Source organism: Oncorhynchus masou, chromosome 32 (genome assembly GCF_036934945.1).
Source record: "Oncorhynchus masou masou isolate Uvic2021 chromosome 32, UVic_Omas_1.1, whole genome shotgun sequence".
NCBI classification, from domain to species: Eukaryota; Metazoa; Chordata; class Actinopteri; order Salmoniformes; family Salmonidae; genus Oncorhynchus; species Oncorhynchus masou.
This window is the reverse complement of record NC_088243.1, coordinates 56,699,004-56,716,971: the sequence shown is the minus strand read 5'-3', so window position 1 is coordinate 56,716,971 and position 17,968 is coordinate 56,699,004. Positions and strand designations below refer to the sequence as shown.

The window sequence follows — 17,968 nt, the reverse complement described above, 5'->3', positions numbered from 1 at the left end:
AAGGATACCAAGTGCTACAATAATAAGGATGTAGCGTTGAAATGCCAATTCAGAACCACACTGCATGGACAGCGACACTTCTTTCACACGGTGTATGCTATACCTTTTCCAACTGCTGTCTAAATTGATCAAGAGTCACTAAACATTTTCATCCGTGTTTACGGTTAGTCCTCTACCAACCAAAAATCTCTCAATACAGATATTTTACTGTATTTTTCAGGAGTGATTTGTACGTCTGTTCCATGGAAAAGTTTTATGCTTAGAAGATATAGTCTCGTGTGCCTGTATCAAATGATTAGGCTATATTCCCTGTTGGTGTTATTTTAGTAATTGGACATGGCATGTTTTTAGATAGTTCATGCACGTACCACATTGCTTTGAATTGTGACATTTTGGAAAGAAAATAGTGATGGACAATGTTGAATCATTTCTACACAGCTGTACATTTTTTTTTTACATGTTTTGGACTCTGAGGGCCGCTGTTGATCAGTGAAATAATTTCTGTCCACTGTTGTCAATCACTGGAGTCCCCTCCCCTATCACTGCGCTCCACCAGAGGAAAGGGAGAGACTCTGCGCTTCATACGAGGCGGGGCTCGACAGAAAGATTTTCGCTCTGATCCATTATTAACATAGATCAGAAAAGGACAGTGAACATAGGCTCGATTGAATCGAAGCGTCAACTAGTATTTGGTCACTGTTTCTGAGGATACCCTTTACGGAATATTCTTGTGGATTGTATTATTTGTTGGCTATGGAATTTGAAGGATTCATTCAACCCAAATGCGTAAGATGGCGTTTTAGTGGACTACGGTGGCAGGTACTAATTTCTCTCCTCTATCTCAGTCATATTGTTAGTGGACAAATCCGGTATTCCATTCCGGAGGAGATGAAGAAAGGCTCTCTTATCGGTAACGTAGCTCAAGACCTGGGGTTAGATTTGAAACGGCTCCGAGTGGGCCGGGCCCGTATCGTGACCGGAGAAAGCATTCAGTACACAGAGCTGAAGACAGACAAAGGGATTCTAGTCGTGAGTGAGAGAATAGACCGAGAGCAGCTTTGTGGCGACGTCACACCGTGTAGTTTCAGCTTCGAAATTATTCTAGAAAATCCCATCGAGCTGCATCGTATTACAGTGGAAATTCTAGATGTAAATGACAATGCTCCTGCATTTCCCATAAAAGACGTACAATTTGAAATTAGCGAGTCAGCTACTGTCGGCGCGAGATTTCTACTAGAGAGTGCAGTGGATCCCGATGTAACACTTAACGCCCTACAAAATTACATGTTAACTCCCAACCATAATTTTGTTCTTAAGCAACATACGAATCCAGACGGTAGTAAATATGCAGAGATGGTCCTCCAGAAACCGTTAGACAGAGAGGAGCATCCTCATCTCTCTTTAAAGCTAGTCGCTGTAGACGGTGGAAATCCACAGAAATCTGGCACAGTAAATATAGAGATCAATGTCCTAGATGCCAATGATAATGCTCCCGTGTTTAACCAGTCAGTGTACAGGGCTACTGTGATGGAAAAAGCTCCAACTGGCACTTATATTACAACCGTGAATGCCAGCGATGCAGATAGTGGATCGTATGGACATATTTCCTATTATTTTTCAAAGTTGAAAGGGAATATAGTTGATATATTTACCATTGATTTGTCAACCGGTTCTATTTCTGTTTCAGGCCAGATAGATTATGAGAAAGATAAGAAATACGAGGTTAGAGTAGAGGCTAAAGATCAGGGTGGTTTAACAGACTCTAGTAAAGTTGTAATTGAAGTACTTGACATAAATGACAACGCACCAGTTATAAACGTCATGTCTTTCTCCAGCCCTGTGTCTGAAGACGCTCCTCCTGGAACCACGGTAGCCGTTATAAATGTAAAAGACGCTGATTCAGAGAGAAACGGACAGATTACATGCTCTATAGATACTAACCTCCCGTTCAAGATCAAATCTTCTTTAAGTAGTTATTATACGTTGATCTCAGATATCGGTTTTGACAGAGAAACAACACCAGAATACAACATAACCATAACAGCGACCGATTCTGGTTCGCCTCCTCTCTCTAGCGCCAGGACACTACACCTTAGAATCTCTGACGTAAATGACAATGCCCCATTGTTCGATAAAGGCACCTACTCTGCCTACGTCACAGAGAATAACTCTCCTGGAATGTCCATATTTACTGTCAGCGCGCGGGACTCTGACTGGAACCAGAACGCGAGAATATCGTACCTGTTGGAGGACACGCAGATCAGTGGAACTCCAGTCTCTACTTACATATCCATTAACTCTGAAACAGGAATTTTACATGCTCTGCGCTCCTTTGATTATGAACAAATAGAACAGCTTAAACTCGTGGTTAAGGCGCAAGATGGAGGCTCTCCTCCACTCAGTAGCAATGTGAGTGTCAACATCTTCATCCAAGATCAGAATGACAACGCGCCTCAGGTTCTGTATCCAGTCCAGACTAGCAGCTCGCTGGTGGCTGAAATGGTTCCTCGTTCAGCAGATGTGGGCTATCTTGTGACTAAAGTGGTGGCTGTTGATGTGGACTCTGGACAGAATGCCTGGCTCTCGTACAAACTGCAGAAAGCCACAGACAGGGCGCTGTTTGAAGTGGGCTTACAGAATGGGGAAATAAGAACTATACGCCAAGTCAATGATAAAGATGCCGTGAAACAAAGGCTCACTGTTGTAGTGGAGGACAACGGGCAGCCCTCTCGTTCAGCTACAGTCAATGTTAACGTGGCGGTGGCGGACAGCTTCCCTGATGTGCTCTCGGAGTTCACTGACTTTACGCACGACAAGGAGTACAACGACAACCTGACTTTTTACTTAGTCTTGGCTTTGGCTGTAGTCTCATTTCTGTTCATCACGTGTTTAGTGGTTATTATATCAGTGAAAATATACAGATGGAGACAGTCTCGCATCCTCTATCATTCCAACCTCCCGGTTATTCCGTATTATCCACCGCGTTACGCAGACACTCTGGGGACAGGAACTCTACAGCACGTGTACAATTACGAGGTGTGCAGGACGACTGACTCAAGAAAGAGTGACTGTCAGTTCGCCAGACCCTGTAGTCAGAACGTACTGATAATGGACCCCAGTTCTACAGGGACAATGCAGCGGATGCATATTGAACAGAACATCCTGCATGAACCAGACTCCCCACTGGAGGTGAGTCTTTTGGACATTTTCTACCTTAGTACATTGTTTTGGAATACATTTCTGGAATGTGTCTTTTTTCAACTATTGTTCTCTGGTGCTTGGCTAATTTACTCGGTTGGCTCCCTGTCTGCTCATCTCTGTAGGGTTACACTTATATCAGCTACTACGTGTTTTACTGTTTAGATTTGGCTTGTGTATGTATCCCTGCTGAGTTGGTTTGAACTGACTTCGATCTGAACAAGAATACCAAGTGCTACAATAGTAAGGATGAAGCGTTGAAATGCCATTTCAGAACCACACTGTATGGACAGCGACACTTTTTAAAATAAATCAAATCAAAATTGTATTTCTCACATTCACATAGTTAGCAGATGTTAATGCGAGTGTGGCGAAATGCTTGTGCTTCTAGTTCTTAATCGAACCTAACAATTCACAACTTCCACCGGTATACACAGGTGTATACAGACTATCACACTGTTTACCTTTTCCAACTGCTGTCTAAATTGATCAAGAGTCACTAAACATTTTCATCCGTGTTTACGGTTAGTCCTCTACCAACCAAAAATCTCTCAATACAGATATTTTACTGTATTTTTCAGTAGTGGTTTGTACGTCTGTTCCATGGAAAAGTTTTATGCTTAGAAGATATAGTCTCGTGTGCCTGTATCAAATGATTAGGCTATGTTCCCTGTTGGTGTTATTTTAGTATTTGGACATGGCATGTTTTTAGATAGTTCATGCACTTACCACATTGCTTTTAATTGTGACATTTTGAAAAGAAAATGGTGCTGGACAATGTTGAATCATTACTACACAGTTGCACATTAAAAAAAAAATGTTTTGGACTCTGAGGGCCGCTGTTGATCAGTGAAATAATTTCTGTCCAGTGTTGTCAATCACTGGAGTCCCCTCCCCTATCACTGCGCTCCACCAGAGGAAAGGGAGAGACTCTGCGCTTCATACGAGGCGGGGCTCGACAGAAAGATTTTCGCTATGATCCATTATTAACATAGATCAGAAAAGGACCGTGAAAATAGGCTCGATTGAATCGAAGCGTCAACTAGTATTTGCTCACTGTTTCTGAGGATACCCTTTACGGAATATTCTTGTGCATTGTATTATTTGTTGGCTATGGAATTTGAAGGATTCATTCAACCTAAATGTTTAAGATGGCGTTTGTGTGGACAACGGTGTCAGGTACTCATTTTTATCCTGTATCTCAGTCATATTGTCAGTGGACAAATCCGTTATTCCATTCCGGAGGAGATGAAGAAAGGCTCTCTTATCGGTAACGTGGCTCAAGACCTGGGGTTAGATTTGAAACGGATCCGAGCGGGCCGTGCCCGTATAGTGACCGGAGAAAGCATTCAGTACACAGAGCTGAAGACAGACAAAGGGATTCTAGTCGTGAGTGAGAGAATAGACCGAGAGCAGCTTTGTGGCGACGTCACACCGTGTAGCTTCAGCTTTGAAATTATTCTGGAAAATCCAATCGAATTGCATCGTGTTACAGTTGAAATTGTGGATGTAAATGACCATTCACCTATTTTTAAGAATAATCATATCAAATTTGAAATCAGCGAATCTGCTACTCTTGGCTCTCGTTTTGTGCTGGAGAGTGCAAAGGATCCCGATGTGGGGGTTAATGGTCTACAGGAGTATGTTTTAACTCAAAATGACAATTTCGTTCTGAAACAACATTCGAATCCTGATGGAAGTAAATTTGCAGAAATGATTTTACAAAAGCCTTTGGATAGAGAAGAGAATCCTCGTCTCTCTTTAAAGCTAATCGCTGTAGACGGTGGAAATCCGCAGAGATCTGGCACAGTAAATATAGAGATCACTGTCCTAGATGCCAATGACAATGCCCCTGTGTTTAACCAGTCAGTGTACAGGGCTACTGTGATGGAAAACGCACCGAAAGGAACCTATATTACAACCGTTAATGCTAGTGATGCAGACAGTGGTTCCAATGGTATAGTGATGTATTATTTTTCGAATTTGAAAGAAAACTTGGCAGATATATTTGACATTGATGAGACAACTGGCAAGATATCTGTTGTTGGACAAATCGATTATGAAAAAGATAAGAAATATGACATTAGAGTTGAGGCCAAAGACCAAGGTGGTTTGACAGACCTCGGCAAAGTTGTCATAGAAATAGTTGACATAAATGACAATGCCCCAGTTATAAACATCATGTCTTTCACTAGCCCTGTGTCTGAAGATGCTGCTGCTGGAACCACGATTGCCGTTGTAAACGTTAAAGATGCCGATTCAGAGAGAAACGGACAGATTACATGCTCTGTAGATACGAACTCGTTCAAGATAAAATCGTCGTTAAGCAGTTATTATACGTTGATCTCAGATGTAGCTTTTGACAGAGAAACAACACCAGAATACAACATAACTATTACAGCGACAGATTCTGGCTCGCCTCCTCTCTCAAGCGCCAGGACACTACACCTTAGAATCTCTGACGTGAATGACAATGCTCCATTGTTTCATCAGAGCTCATACTCTGCTTACGTCACAGAGAATAACTCTCCTGGAATGTCCATATTTACTGTCAGCGCGCGGGACTCTGACTGGAATCAGAACGCGAGAATCTCGTACCTCCTGGAGGACACGCAGATCAGTGGAACTCCAGTATCCACTTACATGTCCATTAACTCTGAAACCGGAGTTTTACATGCTGTGCGCTCCTTTGATTACGAACAAATCAAGCAACTTCAACTCGTGGTAAAGGCACAAGATGGAGGCTCTCCTCCTCTCGGTAGCAATGTGACGGTGAAAATAATGATCCAAGACCAGAACGACAACTCGCCTCAGGTTCTGTATCCAGTCCAGACTAGCAGCTCTCTGGTCGCTGAAATGGTGCCTCGTTCAGCAGATATGGGCTATCTTGTGACTAAAGTGGTGGCTGTTGATGTGGACTCTGGACAGAATGCTTGGCTCTCATATAAACTGCAGAAAGCGACAGACAGGGCGCTGTTTGAAGTGGGCTTACAGAATGGAGAAATAAGAACTATACGCCAAGTCAATGATAAAGATGCTGTGAAACAAAGGCTCACTGTTGTAGTGGAGGACAACGGGCAGCCCTCTCGTTCAGCTACAGTCAATGTTAACGTGGCGGTGGCGGACAGCTTCCCTGAAGTGCTCTCGGAGTTCACTGACTTTACGCACGACATGGAATACAATGACAACCTGACTCTTTACTTAGTCTTGGCTTTGGCTGTAGTCTCATTTCTGTTCATCACATGTTTAGTGGTTATTATATCAGTGAAAATATACAGATGGAGACAGTCTCGCATCCTCTATCATTCCAACCTCCCGGTTATTCCTTATTATCCACCGCGTTACGCAGACACTTTGGGGACAGGAACTCTACAGCACGTGTACAATTACGAGGTGTGCAGGACGACTGATTCAAGAAAGAGTGACTGTCAGTTCGCCAGACCCAGTAGTCAGAACGTACTGATAATGGACCCCAGTTCTACAGGGACGATGCAGCGGATGCAGAACGAACAGAACATCCTGGATGAACCAGACTCCCCACTAGAGGTGAGTTAATTGGAGTTTAAATTATATTGCACATTGGCTTGGAATATATCTTTATCTACATTGCCCTTTGTGAAAATGTCAACTATTTTGTTCTGGTGCATTTAGGTTAATTAATTATGTCTAGTCAACAGTGTACAGTGTAGGGCTGTAGTATCATTTCTGATGAGCTGCGGATTTTGTACTATGCCTGGTGATTAAATTGTTTTTGTTGTTGTTTTTTTCTATGGTGTAATTTTAACACTCCTGCGCTTTATGTGCATTTCAGCACTAACTCTCGTTCAAACTACTGTCTTTAGCTCAATAGTCATTATAGAGCCAGTGTAGCCGTTTTTATAGCTAGTTCTGTACCAAGCAAAAATACTCTCAACCAGTGCGAAATACTGTATGCATGTTGCGGTACTGTTCAATAATGGTTTTGTGCGCCGTATCCATGGAACATCTTTACCCACGATCTAAACTAAGGTTTAGATGATATGGTGGCATGTTTTACAATCAAGTGATGACCGTTCACCCTGATGGTCATCGTTATTTTAGTAATTGTACATGGCGTTTTTTATATTATTTTAGTACAGTGCTGTACACTTATGAATCATTTCTACCCAGTTGTATATGTCCACATATCTGGTGTTCATGCTTTTGACTCTGAGTGCCGCTGTTGATCAGTGAAATAATTTCTGTCCAATGTTGTCAGTCAGTAGAGTCCCGTCCCCCCCTCTCCTATCACTGCGCTCCAGAGTAGAAAGAGAGACTGTGCTCCATACGAGGCGGGGCACTACAGAGAATCACTCGCTCAAACAGATATGTTAAGAAATAGCCTGTATTAAAATAGCACTTCCACTATCAGTAATCTCTATTCTCACCGTTTGAGGATACGGTAAGCTATAAGGAATATTCTGTGTTGGATTTACATTTGTTGGCTATGGCATCTGAAGGATTCCTTCGACCTCGATGTGTAAAATGGAGTTTGTGCTGTGGACTGCGATGGCAAGTTCTTTTTTCCTCCTGTTTTTCAGTCATATTGTCAGTGGACAAATCCGTTATTCCATTCCGGAAGAGATGAAGAAAGGCTCTCTTATCGGTAACGTGGCTCAAGACCTGGGGTTAGATTTGAAAAGACTCCGAGCGGGCCGGGCCCGTATCGTGACCGGAGAAAGCATTCAGTACACAGAGCTGAAGACGGACAAAGGGATTCTAGTCGTGAGTGAGAGAATAGACCGAGAGCAGCTTTGTGGCGACGTCACGCCGTGTAGTTTCAGCTTCGAAATGATTCTAGAGAATCCGATGGAGCTACACCGTGTAACTGTTGAAGTCCTTGATATTAATGATAATGCACCTATTTTTCGAAAGAATGAAATCAAATTTGAGATAAGTGAGTCGGTTATACTCGGGTCGCGTTTTATGTTGGCCAGTGCCGAGGACGCAGATGTAGGTAACAATGGTCTGCAGAAATATATTTTAATGCCGAATGATCATTTCGTTCTGAAACAACATTCAAATCCAGATGGAAGAAAATATGCTGAAATAATTCTTCAGAAACCGTTAGACAGAGAGGAGCACCCTCGTCTCTCTCTAAAGCTAATCGCTGTAGACGGTGGAAATCCGCAGAGATCTGGCACAGTAAATATAGAGATCACTGTCCTAGATGCCAATGACAATGCGCCTGTGTTTAACCAGTCAGTGTACAGGGCTGCTGTGATGGAAAACGCTCAAAAAGACACCTATATTACAACGGTGAATGCCAGCGACGCAGACAGTGGATCGAACGGGCTCATTACATATTATTTTTCCAACTTGAAAGAGCACCAATCAGATATATTTCACATGGATGAGACAACTGGCACAATGACACTTGTAGGAAAAATAGATTATGAAAAAGACAAGAAATATGAATTGATGATTGAGGCTATGGACCAGGGAGGTTTAACCGACTCCAGTAAAGTTTTAATCGAGATTGTTGACGTCAACGATAATTCTCCCGTTATAAACGTCATGTCTTTCTCCAGCCCTGTTTCTGAAGATTCCCCACTGGGAACAACCATAGCGATAATCAATGTGAAAGACGCTGACTCAGAGAGTAATGGTCACGTTATGTGTTCAATAGACAACAACGTCCCATTTAAGATCAAATCCTCATTGACTAATTATTATACTGTAATCACAGATTCAGCTTTCGACCGAGAGACTATGCCAGAATATAATATAACCATAAAGGCGACAGACTCGGGTTCGCCTCCCCTCTCTAGCGCCAGGACAATACACCTTAAAATCTCTGACGTGAACGATAATTCCCCATTGTTCGACAAAGGCACCTACTATGCCTACGTCACAGAGAATAACTCTCCTGGAATGTCCATATTTACTATCAGCGCGCTGGACTCTGACTGGAATCAAAACGCAAGAATCTCGTACCTCTTGGAGGACACGAAGATCAGTGGAACTCCAGTCTCTAGTTATATATCAATTAACTCTGAAACCGGGGTTTTACATGCGGTGCGTTCCTTTGATTATGAACAAATAAAACAGCTTAAACTCGTGGTTAAGGCGCAAGATGGAGGCTCTCCTCCACTCAGTAGCAATGTGAGTGTCAATATTATTATCCAAGACCAGAATGACAACGCACCTCAGGTTCTGTACCCAGTACAGGCCAGCAGCTCCCTGGTGGCTGAAATGGTACCTCGTTCAGCAGATGTTGGCTATCTTGTGACTAAAGTGGTGGCTGTTGATGTGGACTCTGGACAGAATGCTTGGCTCTCGTACAAACTGCAGAAAGTGACAGACAGGGCGCTGTTTGAAGTGGGCTTACAGAATGGGGAAATAAGAACTATACGCCAAGTCAATGATAAAGATGCCGTGAAACAAAGGCTCACTGTTGTAGTGGAGGACAACGGGCAGCCCTCTCGTTCAGCCACAGTCAATGTTAACGTGGCGGTGGCGGACAGCTTCCCTGAAGTGCTCTCGGAGTTCACTGACTTTACGCACGACAAGGAGTACAATGACAACCTGACTTTTTACTTAGTCTTGGCTTTGGCTGTAGTCTCATTTCTGTTCATCACGTGTTTAGTGGTTATTATATCAGTGAAAATATACAGATGGAGACAGTCTCGCATCCTCTATCATTCCAATCTCCCGGTTATTCCGTATTATCCACCGCGTTACGCAGACACTTTGGGGACAGGAACTCTACAGCACGTGTACAATTACGAGGTATGCAGGACGACTGACTCCAGAAAGAGTGACTGTCAGTTCGCCAGACCCTGTAGTCAGAACGTACTGATATTGGACCCCAGTTCTCCAGGGACGATGCAGCGGATGCAGACTGAAAATAACATATTGGATGAACCTGACTCCCCGCTAGAGGTGAGTTAATTTGAGTTAAAATGACGTAGCTCATTTTGTTGGAGTTAATCTCTGCCATCTGTCCTCTGTATCTATTCGTTTTCAATTGTGCTCTGGTGCGGATTTATTCGGTTTGCTCCCTCTGTGACTAACTAACTTGTTGGGCGAATTCAGCTACTGCGCATTCTTTATGGGCTTTCTTTTGGCTTTTTTGATCATGGATGCTGAGCGCCACTATAGTAAGTAAGGCAGTATCGCTGTAAGACTATGGCAGCACCCCTCCGTGTGTACCGCGCCACTTTTAGTGCGCAACAGTATGCGCTCCTCTCTCTCACTCTCTATGCTGAGCCTGGTTACAACTTCCCTATATAGATCAAGAGTAACTGTACATTTGACTCATGTTTACAGTTAGTCATGTAACAAACAAAATCACTTTTAATACAAGTATTTTGCTGTATTTATCAGTGATGCCTTGGACCGCTGTTTCGTTGGCATGTTTACGCACGATCCAAACAGGGGCAGAGAAGATTGGCTGGCGTGTTTTACTATTAAATGACGAGTCTACTATTTCCCTTCTGGTCATAGTATTTTAGTAATTGAACTGTGCATTTATTTCGATTGCACTTACCACGGTGTTTTTATTTGTGACATTTTGATAAGAAAATAGTGCTGGAAAGTGTTGAATCATTTATGTGCAGTTCTATATTTTTTACATAACATCTGGTGTTCATGTTTTGGACTCTGAGGGCCGCTATTGGTCAGTGAAATTATTTCTGTCCGGTGTTGTCAGTCAGTGGAGACCCCTCCCCTAACACTGCGCTCTACCAGAGGAGCTGGAGAGACTGCGCTTCACACTCGGCGGGGCGACAGATAGACAATCGTTCTGGTTCTTACATGTAGCTTACAAGTACGAGAACGGTTCAAGTAGACTGGATTAAGATAATACATCGACTACTACTGTCCTCTTTGCTCCCCATTTACGGATACAGTATAAGGAATTTTCGTGTTGGATTTGTTTTGTTGGCTATGGAATTTGAGAGTTTCCTTCAACCTATATGCATACGATGGCGTATGCGTTGTGGACTGCGATGGCAAGTACTGGTTTCTCTTCTGTATCTCAGTCATACTGTGAGTTCCCAAATCCGGTATTCCATTCCGGAGGAGATGAAGAAAGGCTCTCTTATCGGCAACGTGGCTCAAGACCTGGGGTTAGATTTGAAACGGCTCCGGGTGGGCCGGGCCCGTATCGTGACCGGAGAAAACATTCAGTACACAGAGCTGAAGACAGACAAAGGGATTCTAGTCGTGAGTGAGAGAATAGACCGAGAGCAGCTTTGTGGCGACGTCACGCCTTGTAGCTTCAGCTTCGAAATGATTCTAGAGAATCCGATGGAACTACACCTAGTCACTGTAGAAATATTAGACGTTAATGATAATGCACCCGTGTTTCAACAGAATGATATACAATTGAAAATCAGCGAATCTGCTTCTGCAGGGGCGCGCTTTGTCTTAGCAACTGCAGATGACCCTGATGTAGGCCTTAACGCCTTACAAAATTACATTCTAACACCGAATGATAATTTTGTCCTAAAACAACATACAAATCCTGACGCTAGTAAATATGCCGAGATGGTTCTCCAGAAACCGTTAGACAGAGAGGAACATCCTCTTCTCTCTCTAAAGCTAATCGCTGTAGACGGTGGAGATCCGCAGAGATCTGGCACAGTAAATATCGAAATCACTGTCCTAGATGCCAATGACAATGCGCCTGTGTTCAACCAGTCAGTGTACAGGGCTGCTGTGGTGGAAAACGCAATGAAAAGCACCTATATTACCACCGTGAACGCAAGTGATGCAGACAGTGGCTCCAATGGCTATATATCGTACATGTTTTCTAATTTAAAAGGCACAGTTTCCGAAACATTCACTATTGATGCAAAGACTGGTGTCATTTCCGTGTTAGGGGAATTAGATTATGAAAAATATAAGAAATACGAAATTCGAATAGATGCCACAGACCAAGGTGGCTTGACTGATTCGAGCAAAGTCATTGTTGAGGTAATTGATGTTAACGACAATGAGCCTGTAATAAGTGTCATGTCATTCACTAGTCCAATCTCTGAAGATTCACCTCACGGTACAACCATCGGAATTATCAATGTTAAAGACCTTGACTCGGGTGAAAACGGACAGGTGAGCTGTAGCATAGACCAACACATTCCTTTCAATATAAAATCCAATCTAAGAAATTACTACACCTTGCTAACAGGCGCTGTTTTAGATCGTGAGAAGGTGTCAGAATATAACATCACTGTAGTCGCCACTGATGCAGGGTCACCACCTCTCTCAAGTAAGCGAACCTTTCACCTGAAGGTGTCCGACGTCAACGACAATGCCCCAGTGTTTCCACATGGCGTGTACACCTCTTATATCGCAGAAAATAACTCTCCAGGTGTTTCTATTTTTACTGTTAGAGCTAAAGACACTGATTCTAATCAAAATGCCCGTATTTCCTATATTCTAGAGGATACTGATGTCAGCGGGACTCCTGTGTCTGTTTATGTCTCTGTAAACGCAGAGAGCGGGGTCATAAACGCAGTGCGCTCCTTTGATTATGAACAAATTAAGCAACTAAGACTCGTGGTTAAGGCGCAAGATGGCGGCTCTCCTCCATTCAGTAGCAATGTGAGTGTCAACATCTTTATCCAAGATCAGAACGACAACGCGCCTCAGGTTCTGTACCCAGTCCAGACAAGCAGTTCTCTGGTTGCTGAAATGGTGCCTCGTTCGGCAGATGTGGGTTATCTTGTCACTAAAGTGGTGGCTGTTGATGTGGACTCTGGACAGAATGCCTGGCTCTCGTATAAACTGCAGAAAATGACAGACAGGGCGCTGTTTGAAGTGGGCTTACAGAATGGGGAAATAAGAACTATACGCCAAGTCAATGATAAAGATGCTGTGAAACAAAGGCTTGTTGTTGTAGTGGAGGACAACGGGCAGCCCTCTCGTTCAGCTACAGTCAATGTTAACGTGGCGGTGGCGGACAGCTTCCCTGAAGTGCTCTCGGAGTTCACTGACTTTACGCACGAGAAGGAGTACAATGACAACCTGACTCTTTACTTAGTCTTGGCTTTGGCTGTAGTGTCATTTATGTTCATCACGTGTTTAGTGGTTATTATATCAGTGAAAATATACAGATGGAGACAGTCTCGCATCCTCTATCATTCCAACCTCCCGGTTATTCCGTATTATCCACCGCGTTACGCAGACACTTTGGGGACAGGAACTCTACAGCACGTGTACAATTACGAGGTGTGCAGGACGACTGACTCCAGAAAGAGTGACTGTCAGTTCGCCAGACCCTGTAGTCAGAACGTACTGATAATGGACCCCAGTTCTACAGGGACGATGCAGCAGATGCAGAGTGAAAATAACATTTTGGATGAACCAGACTCGCCGCTGGAGGTGAGTCTGTGGAGTTTAAATGGTATTGCTCATTCGGTTGGAAAACATCTTTACAACATGTCCTTTGTAACAATTTTAGCTGCAGATGTAGGACCTTCATTTGATATGATCACACTGTTGGAGGACAACTTTCGTGTAGTGTAATTGAGGTTTAAGACGTGTTCTAAAGTTTGAGATTTACTTCTTTTTTTAAAGTGTATCAACCCAAAAACATGTTTTATGAATCATAACCCACATAATACTTCAAATGTCCTGTTTCTGCAGGATTTCTTTCCTGCTGTAGCAAATTGGTTAAAATGAAGATCCTACATCTATGTTGCCTTAAGGCCAATTTAGTCAGTATTTGTCTAGTTAAAAGTATGGGCATAACAGCTGTTTCATATTGTTGTGTTTAGCTATGTTTTTTTTTAATTGAATGTCATTGTTAGCTGACTGTGGTTTCGAATGCAGCTTACTCAGTGCTACAGCAGAAGCAATTACTTGTTTTCTGGTTAGTTTTGGCTTTCATATTATGCCTGATGATTTTTTTTTTTAATGTAGCGCTCCAAGGCCATTTCAGCACCACTCTATATGGACAGCGCCTCTTCTGTCATAATACCAGCAGAGGACGGCTCTCCCTTCTTCCAACTGCTGTGTTTTGATTAAGTCAATATAGAGCCACTAAAGAGTCGCTTAAGCAGTGTTAACCGCTTGTCATACGTCAAATACTTATCAACATTAATATGTTGCTGTGTTGTTCAATAGTGATTTAGAGTGAGTAACCATGGGCATGCTTTTACGCACGTTCAAATCCATGGCTGGGAGGCTAAGGTGCCATGTTTTAGTATCAAATTATTGCTGTTTGCCTTGCTGGTCGATTATAGTATTATAGTGATTGAACATTGCATTTATTTAGATTTGACCTTGCACAGTGTTCACCTACCTGCTATATGGGAAGACAGAAGTGTTCTAAAGTACTGAAATATTTCTACCTTTTAATGAATTCAAATATAATCTGGTGTTCACGTTATGGACTCTGAGGGCCGCTGTTGATCAGTGAAATTATTTCTGTCCAGTGTTGTCAGTCAGTGAAGTCCCCTACTGTATCACTGCGCTCTTCCAGAGGAGAGGGAGAGACTATCTGCATTTCATACGAAGCGGGGCACGACAGAGAAACACTCGCCTCTGATCGATGTTACAGATAACAAAAGGAGACGCTGAAAATAGCCAGGATTGAAAAAATAGGTCGAAAATCAGTCTCAGATTTTTTTCATGGTTTCTGAGGATACAGTATAATACATTTTTGTATTGGATTTATTCTTTGTTGGCTATGGCACTGGAAGGATTCCTTAAACCTAAATGCGTAAAATGGCGTTTGTGTTGTGGACTGCGGTGGCAAGTACTTATTTTTCTCCTGAATCTCAATCATATTGTCAGTGGCCAAATCCGTTATTCCATTCCGGAGGAGATGAAGACAGGCTCTCTTATCGGTAACTTGGCTCAAGATCTGGGGTTAGATTTGAAACGGATCCGAACGGGCCGGGCCCGTATCGTGACCGGAGAAAGCATTCAGTACACAGAGCTGAAGACAGACAAAGGGATTCTAGTCGTGAGTGAGAGAATAGACCGAGAGCAGCTTTGTGGCGACGTCACGCCGTGTAGCTTCAGCTTCGAAATCATTCTAGAAAATCCAATGGAGCTCCATCACATAACTATAGAAGTCTTAGATGTTAACGATCATCCTCCGATATTTAAGAAAACGGATGTTAAATTGGAAATAAGCGAGTCTGCTATCCTCGGTGCGCGCTTTGTGCTAGAAAATGCAGAAGATCCTGATGTGGGAGTTCACAGTCTACAAAATTATGTTTTAACCCCGAATGATAACTTTGCCCTCAAGCAACATGCGAATCCAGACGGTAGTAAATACGCTGAAATGATTCTTCAGAAACAATTAGATAGAGAGGAGCATCCTCGTCTCTCTTTAAAGCTAATCGCTGTAGACGGTGGAAATCCGCAGAGATCTGGTACAGTAAATATCGAGATCACTGTCCTAGATGCCAATGACAATGCGCCTGTGTTTAACCAGTCAGTGTACAGGGCTACTGTGATGGAAAATGCACCGAAAGGAACCTATATTACCACGGTGAACGCGTCTGATGCAGACAGTGGTTCTAATGGCTATATAACATATTCGCTGTCTAACCTGAAGGGAAATCTAGCAGATATGTTGACTATAAATGAAAACACTGGGATACTGTCAGTTGCAGGCCTGATAGATTATGAAAAAGACAAAAAATATGAATTACGGATTGAAGCTAAAGATCAGGGAGGTTTAACAGATTCGAGTAAAGTTATTGTTGAGGTCATTGACGTTAACGACAATGCACCTGTCATTAGTGTGATGTCATTCACTAGTCCAATATCGGAAGACTCTCCTCCCGGTACAACCATTGGTATTATCAACGTTAAAGATGTCGATTCAGGTGAAAATGGACAGGTTAGCTGTATCCTGGACCAAAACATTCCGTTCAAGATCAAATCAAATTTAAGAAATTACTACACCTTGGTAACAGACGCTGTTTTAGACCGTGAGAGCGTGTTAGAATATAACATCACTGTAGTCGCCACGGACGCAGGGTCGCCTCCTCTCTCGAGTAGGAGAACCTTTCACCTGAAGGTGTCTGATGTCAATGACAACGCCCCATTGTTTCCACAGATAGTGTACAACTCCTTTGTCGCAGAGAATAACTCTCCAGGCGTCTCTATTTTTACTGTTACAGCTAAAGACACTGATTCCAATCAAAATGCCCGTATTTCCTATATTCTAGAGGATGGTGATGTCAGCGGGACACCTATGTCTGCTTATGTTTCCGTAAACGCAGAGAGCGGGGTCATAAACGCATTGCGCTCCTTTGATTATGAACAAATTAAACAACTGATACTCGTGGTTAAGGCGCAAGATGGCGGCTCTCCTCCACTCAGTAGCAATGTGAGTATCAACATCTTTATCCAAGATCAGAACGACAACGCGCCTCAGGTTCTATATCCAGTCCAGACTAGCAACTCTCTGGTTGCTGAAATGGTGCCTCGTTCAGCAGATGTGGGCTATCTTGTGACTAAAGTGGTGGCTGTTGATGTGGACTCTGGACAGAATGCCTGGCTCTCGTATAAACTACAGAAATCGACAGACAGGGCGCTGTTTGAAGTGGGCTTACAGAATGGGGAAATAAGAACTATACGCCAAGTCAATGATAAAGATGCTGTGAAACAAAGGCTCATTGTTGTAGTGGAGGACAACGGGCAGCCCTCTCGTTCAGCTACAGTCAATGTTAACGTGGCGGTAGCGGACAGCTTCCCTGAAGTGCTCTCGGAGTTCACTGACTTTACGCACGACAAGGAGTACAATGACAACCTAACTTTTTACTTAGTCTTGGCTTTGGCTGTAGTCTCATTTCTGTTCATCACGTGTTTAGTGGTTATTATATCAGTGAAAATATACAGATGGAGACAGTCTCGCATCCTCTATCATTCCAACCTCCCGGTTATTCCGTATTATCCACCGCGTTACGCAGACACTTTGGGGACAGGAACTCTACAGCACGTGTACAATTACGAGGTGTGCAGGACGACTGACTCCAGAAAGAGTGACTGTCAGTTCGCCAGACCCTGTAGTCAGAACGTACTGATAATGGACCCCAGTTCTACAGGGACGATGCAGCGGATGCAGAACGAACAGAACATCCTAGATGAATCAGACTCGCCGCTAGAGGTGAGTCTATTGGAGTTTACATGGTATTGTTCATTGGGTTGGAATACATCTTCACAGTATATCCTTTGTAATTATTTTAACTTTTGTGCCCTAAGGTTAATTTGCTCTGTATTTCTCTTGTCATCACAGTATATGGGTCAATCAGTTAAGCATTGTTACGGTTCGTTTGGGTTTTATAGAATTCCATTGCCAGCGGTTTTGGACAGTGGGTAGCAATACCAAGTGCTACAATAGAAGCACTAACTATTTTTCTGATCATTTGTTTTTTTTATAGTATGCCTACTTTTCCCCCTCGTAACTCGGCCGTTTCAGTACCACTCTGTGTGGACACCGCAAATTCTGTCATGATTGCAACCGAGTTCTGATACGTTTTCTTACACTTTTCTCTCTAATTCCAACTACTCTGTATTTACTAAGTCACTATGGGGTGGCTTTTAATGTTGACTGCTTTTCATTTCAAATAACTTTCAACCTAGGTATTTTACCATATTGTTCAATAATGGTTTGGATGATGGATCCATGGAAAATGTTTACGCACGTTCCAATCTAGCGCTGACTGGATAGTGTGACATGTTTTAGTAGGCTATCAAATTATTGCTACTTGCCTCGCTGGTCGTAGTATCACAGTGGTTGAACGATGCATTCACTTATATTGCACCACAGTGTTCAACTACC

The 17,968-nt window shown here is 42.9% G+C and overlaps 2 protein-coding genes across 7 annotated transcripts in view; both read left to right on the top strand.

The window, feature by feature from the left end:
• LOC135526268 (protocadherin gamma-C5-like) overlaps window positions 1-17,968 on the top strand; it is a 184,504-nt gene that overhangs the window by 47,595 nt on the left and 118,941 nt on the right. Inside the window, exon 1 of one of the 6 annotated variants that reach the window (XM_064954492.1) lies at window positions 624-3,189. The exons of 2 other annotated variants lie outside the window; for them this stretch is intronic. In XM_064954492.1, the coding sequence (XP_064810564.1) occupies window positions 754-3,189 (2,436 nt within the window). In that variant the 5' untranslated portion in view covers window positions 624-753. Of the gene's footprint in view, window positions 1-623; window positions 3,190-7,666; window positions 10,102-11,005; window positions 13,546-14,919; window positions 17,294-17,968 lie in introns of those variants that run through there. 3 more of the 6 variants (XM_064954494.1, XM_064954489.1, XM_064954502.1) reach the window with 3 other exon arrangements.
• LOC135526843 (protocadherin beta-4-like) lies at window positions 4,350-7,015 on the top strand. Its single transcript, XM_064955515.1, has 4 exons — window positions 4,350-4,354; window positions 4,404-4,684; window positions 5,969-6,744; window positions 7,010-7,015. Exons 1-4 carry the CDS (start codon window positions 4,350-4,352, stop codon window positions 7,013-7,015), a joined length of 1,068 nt encoding a protein of 355 aa, XP_064811587.1.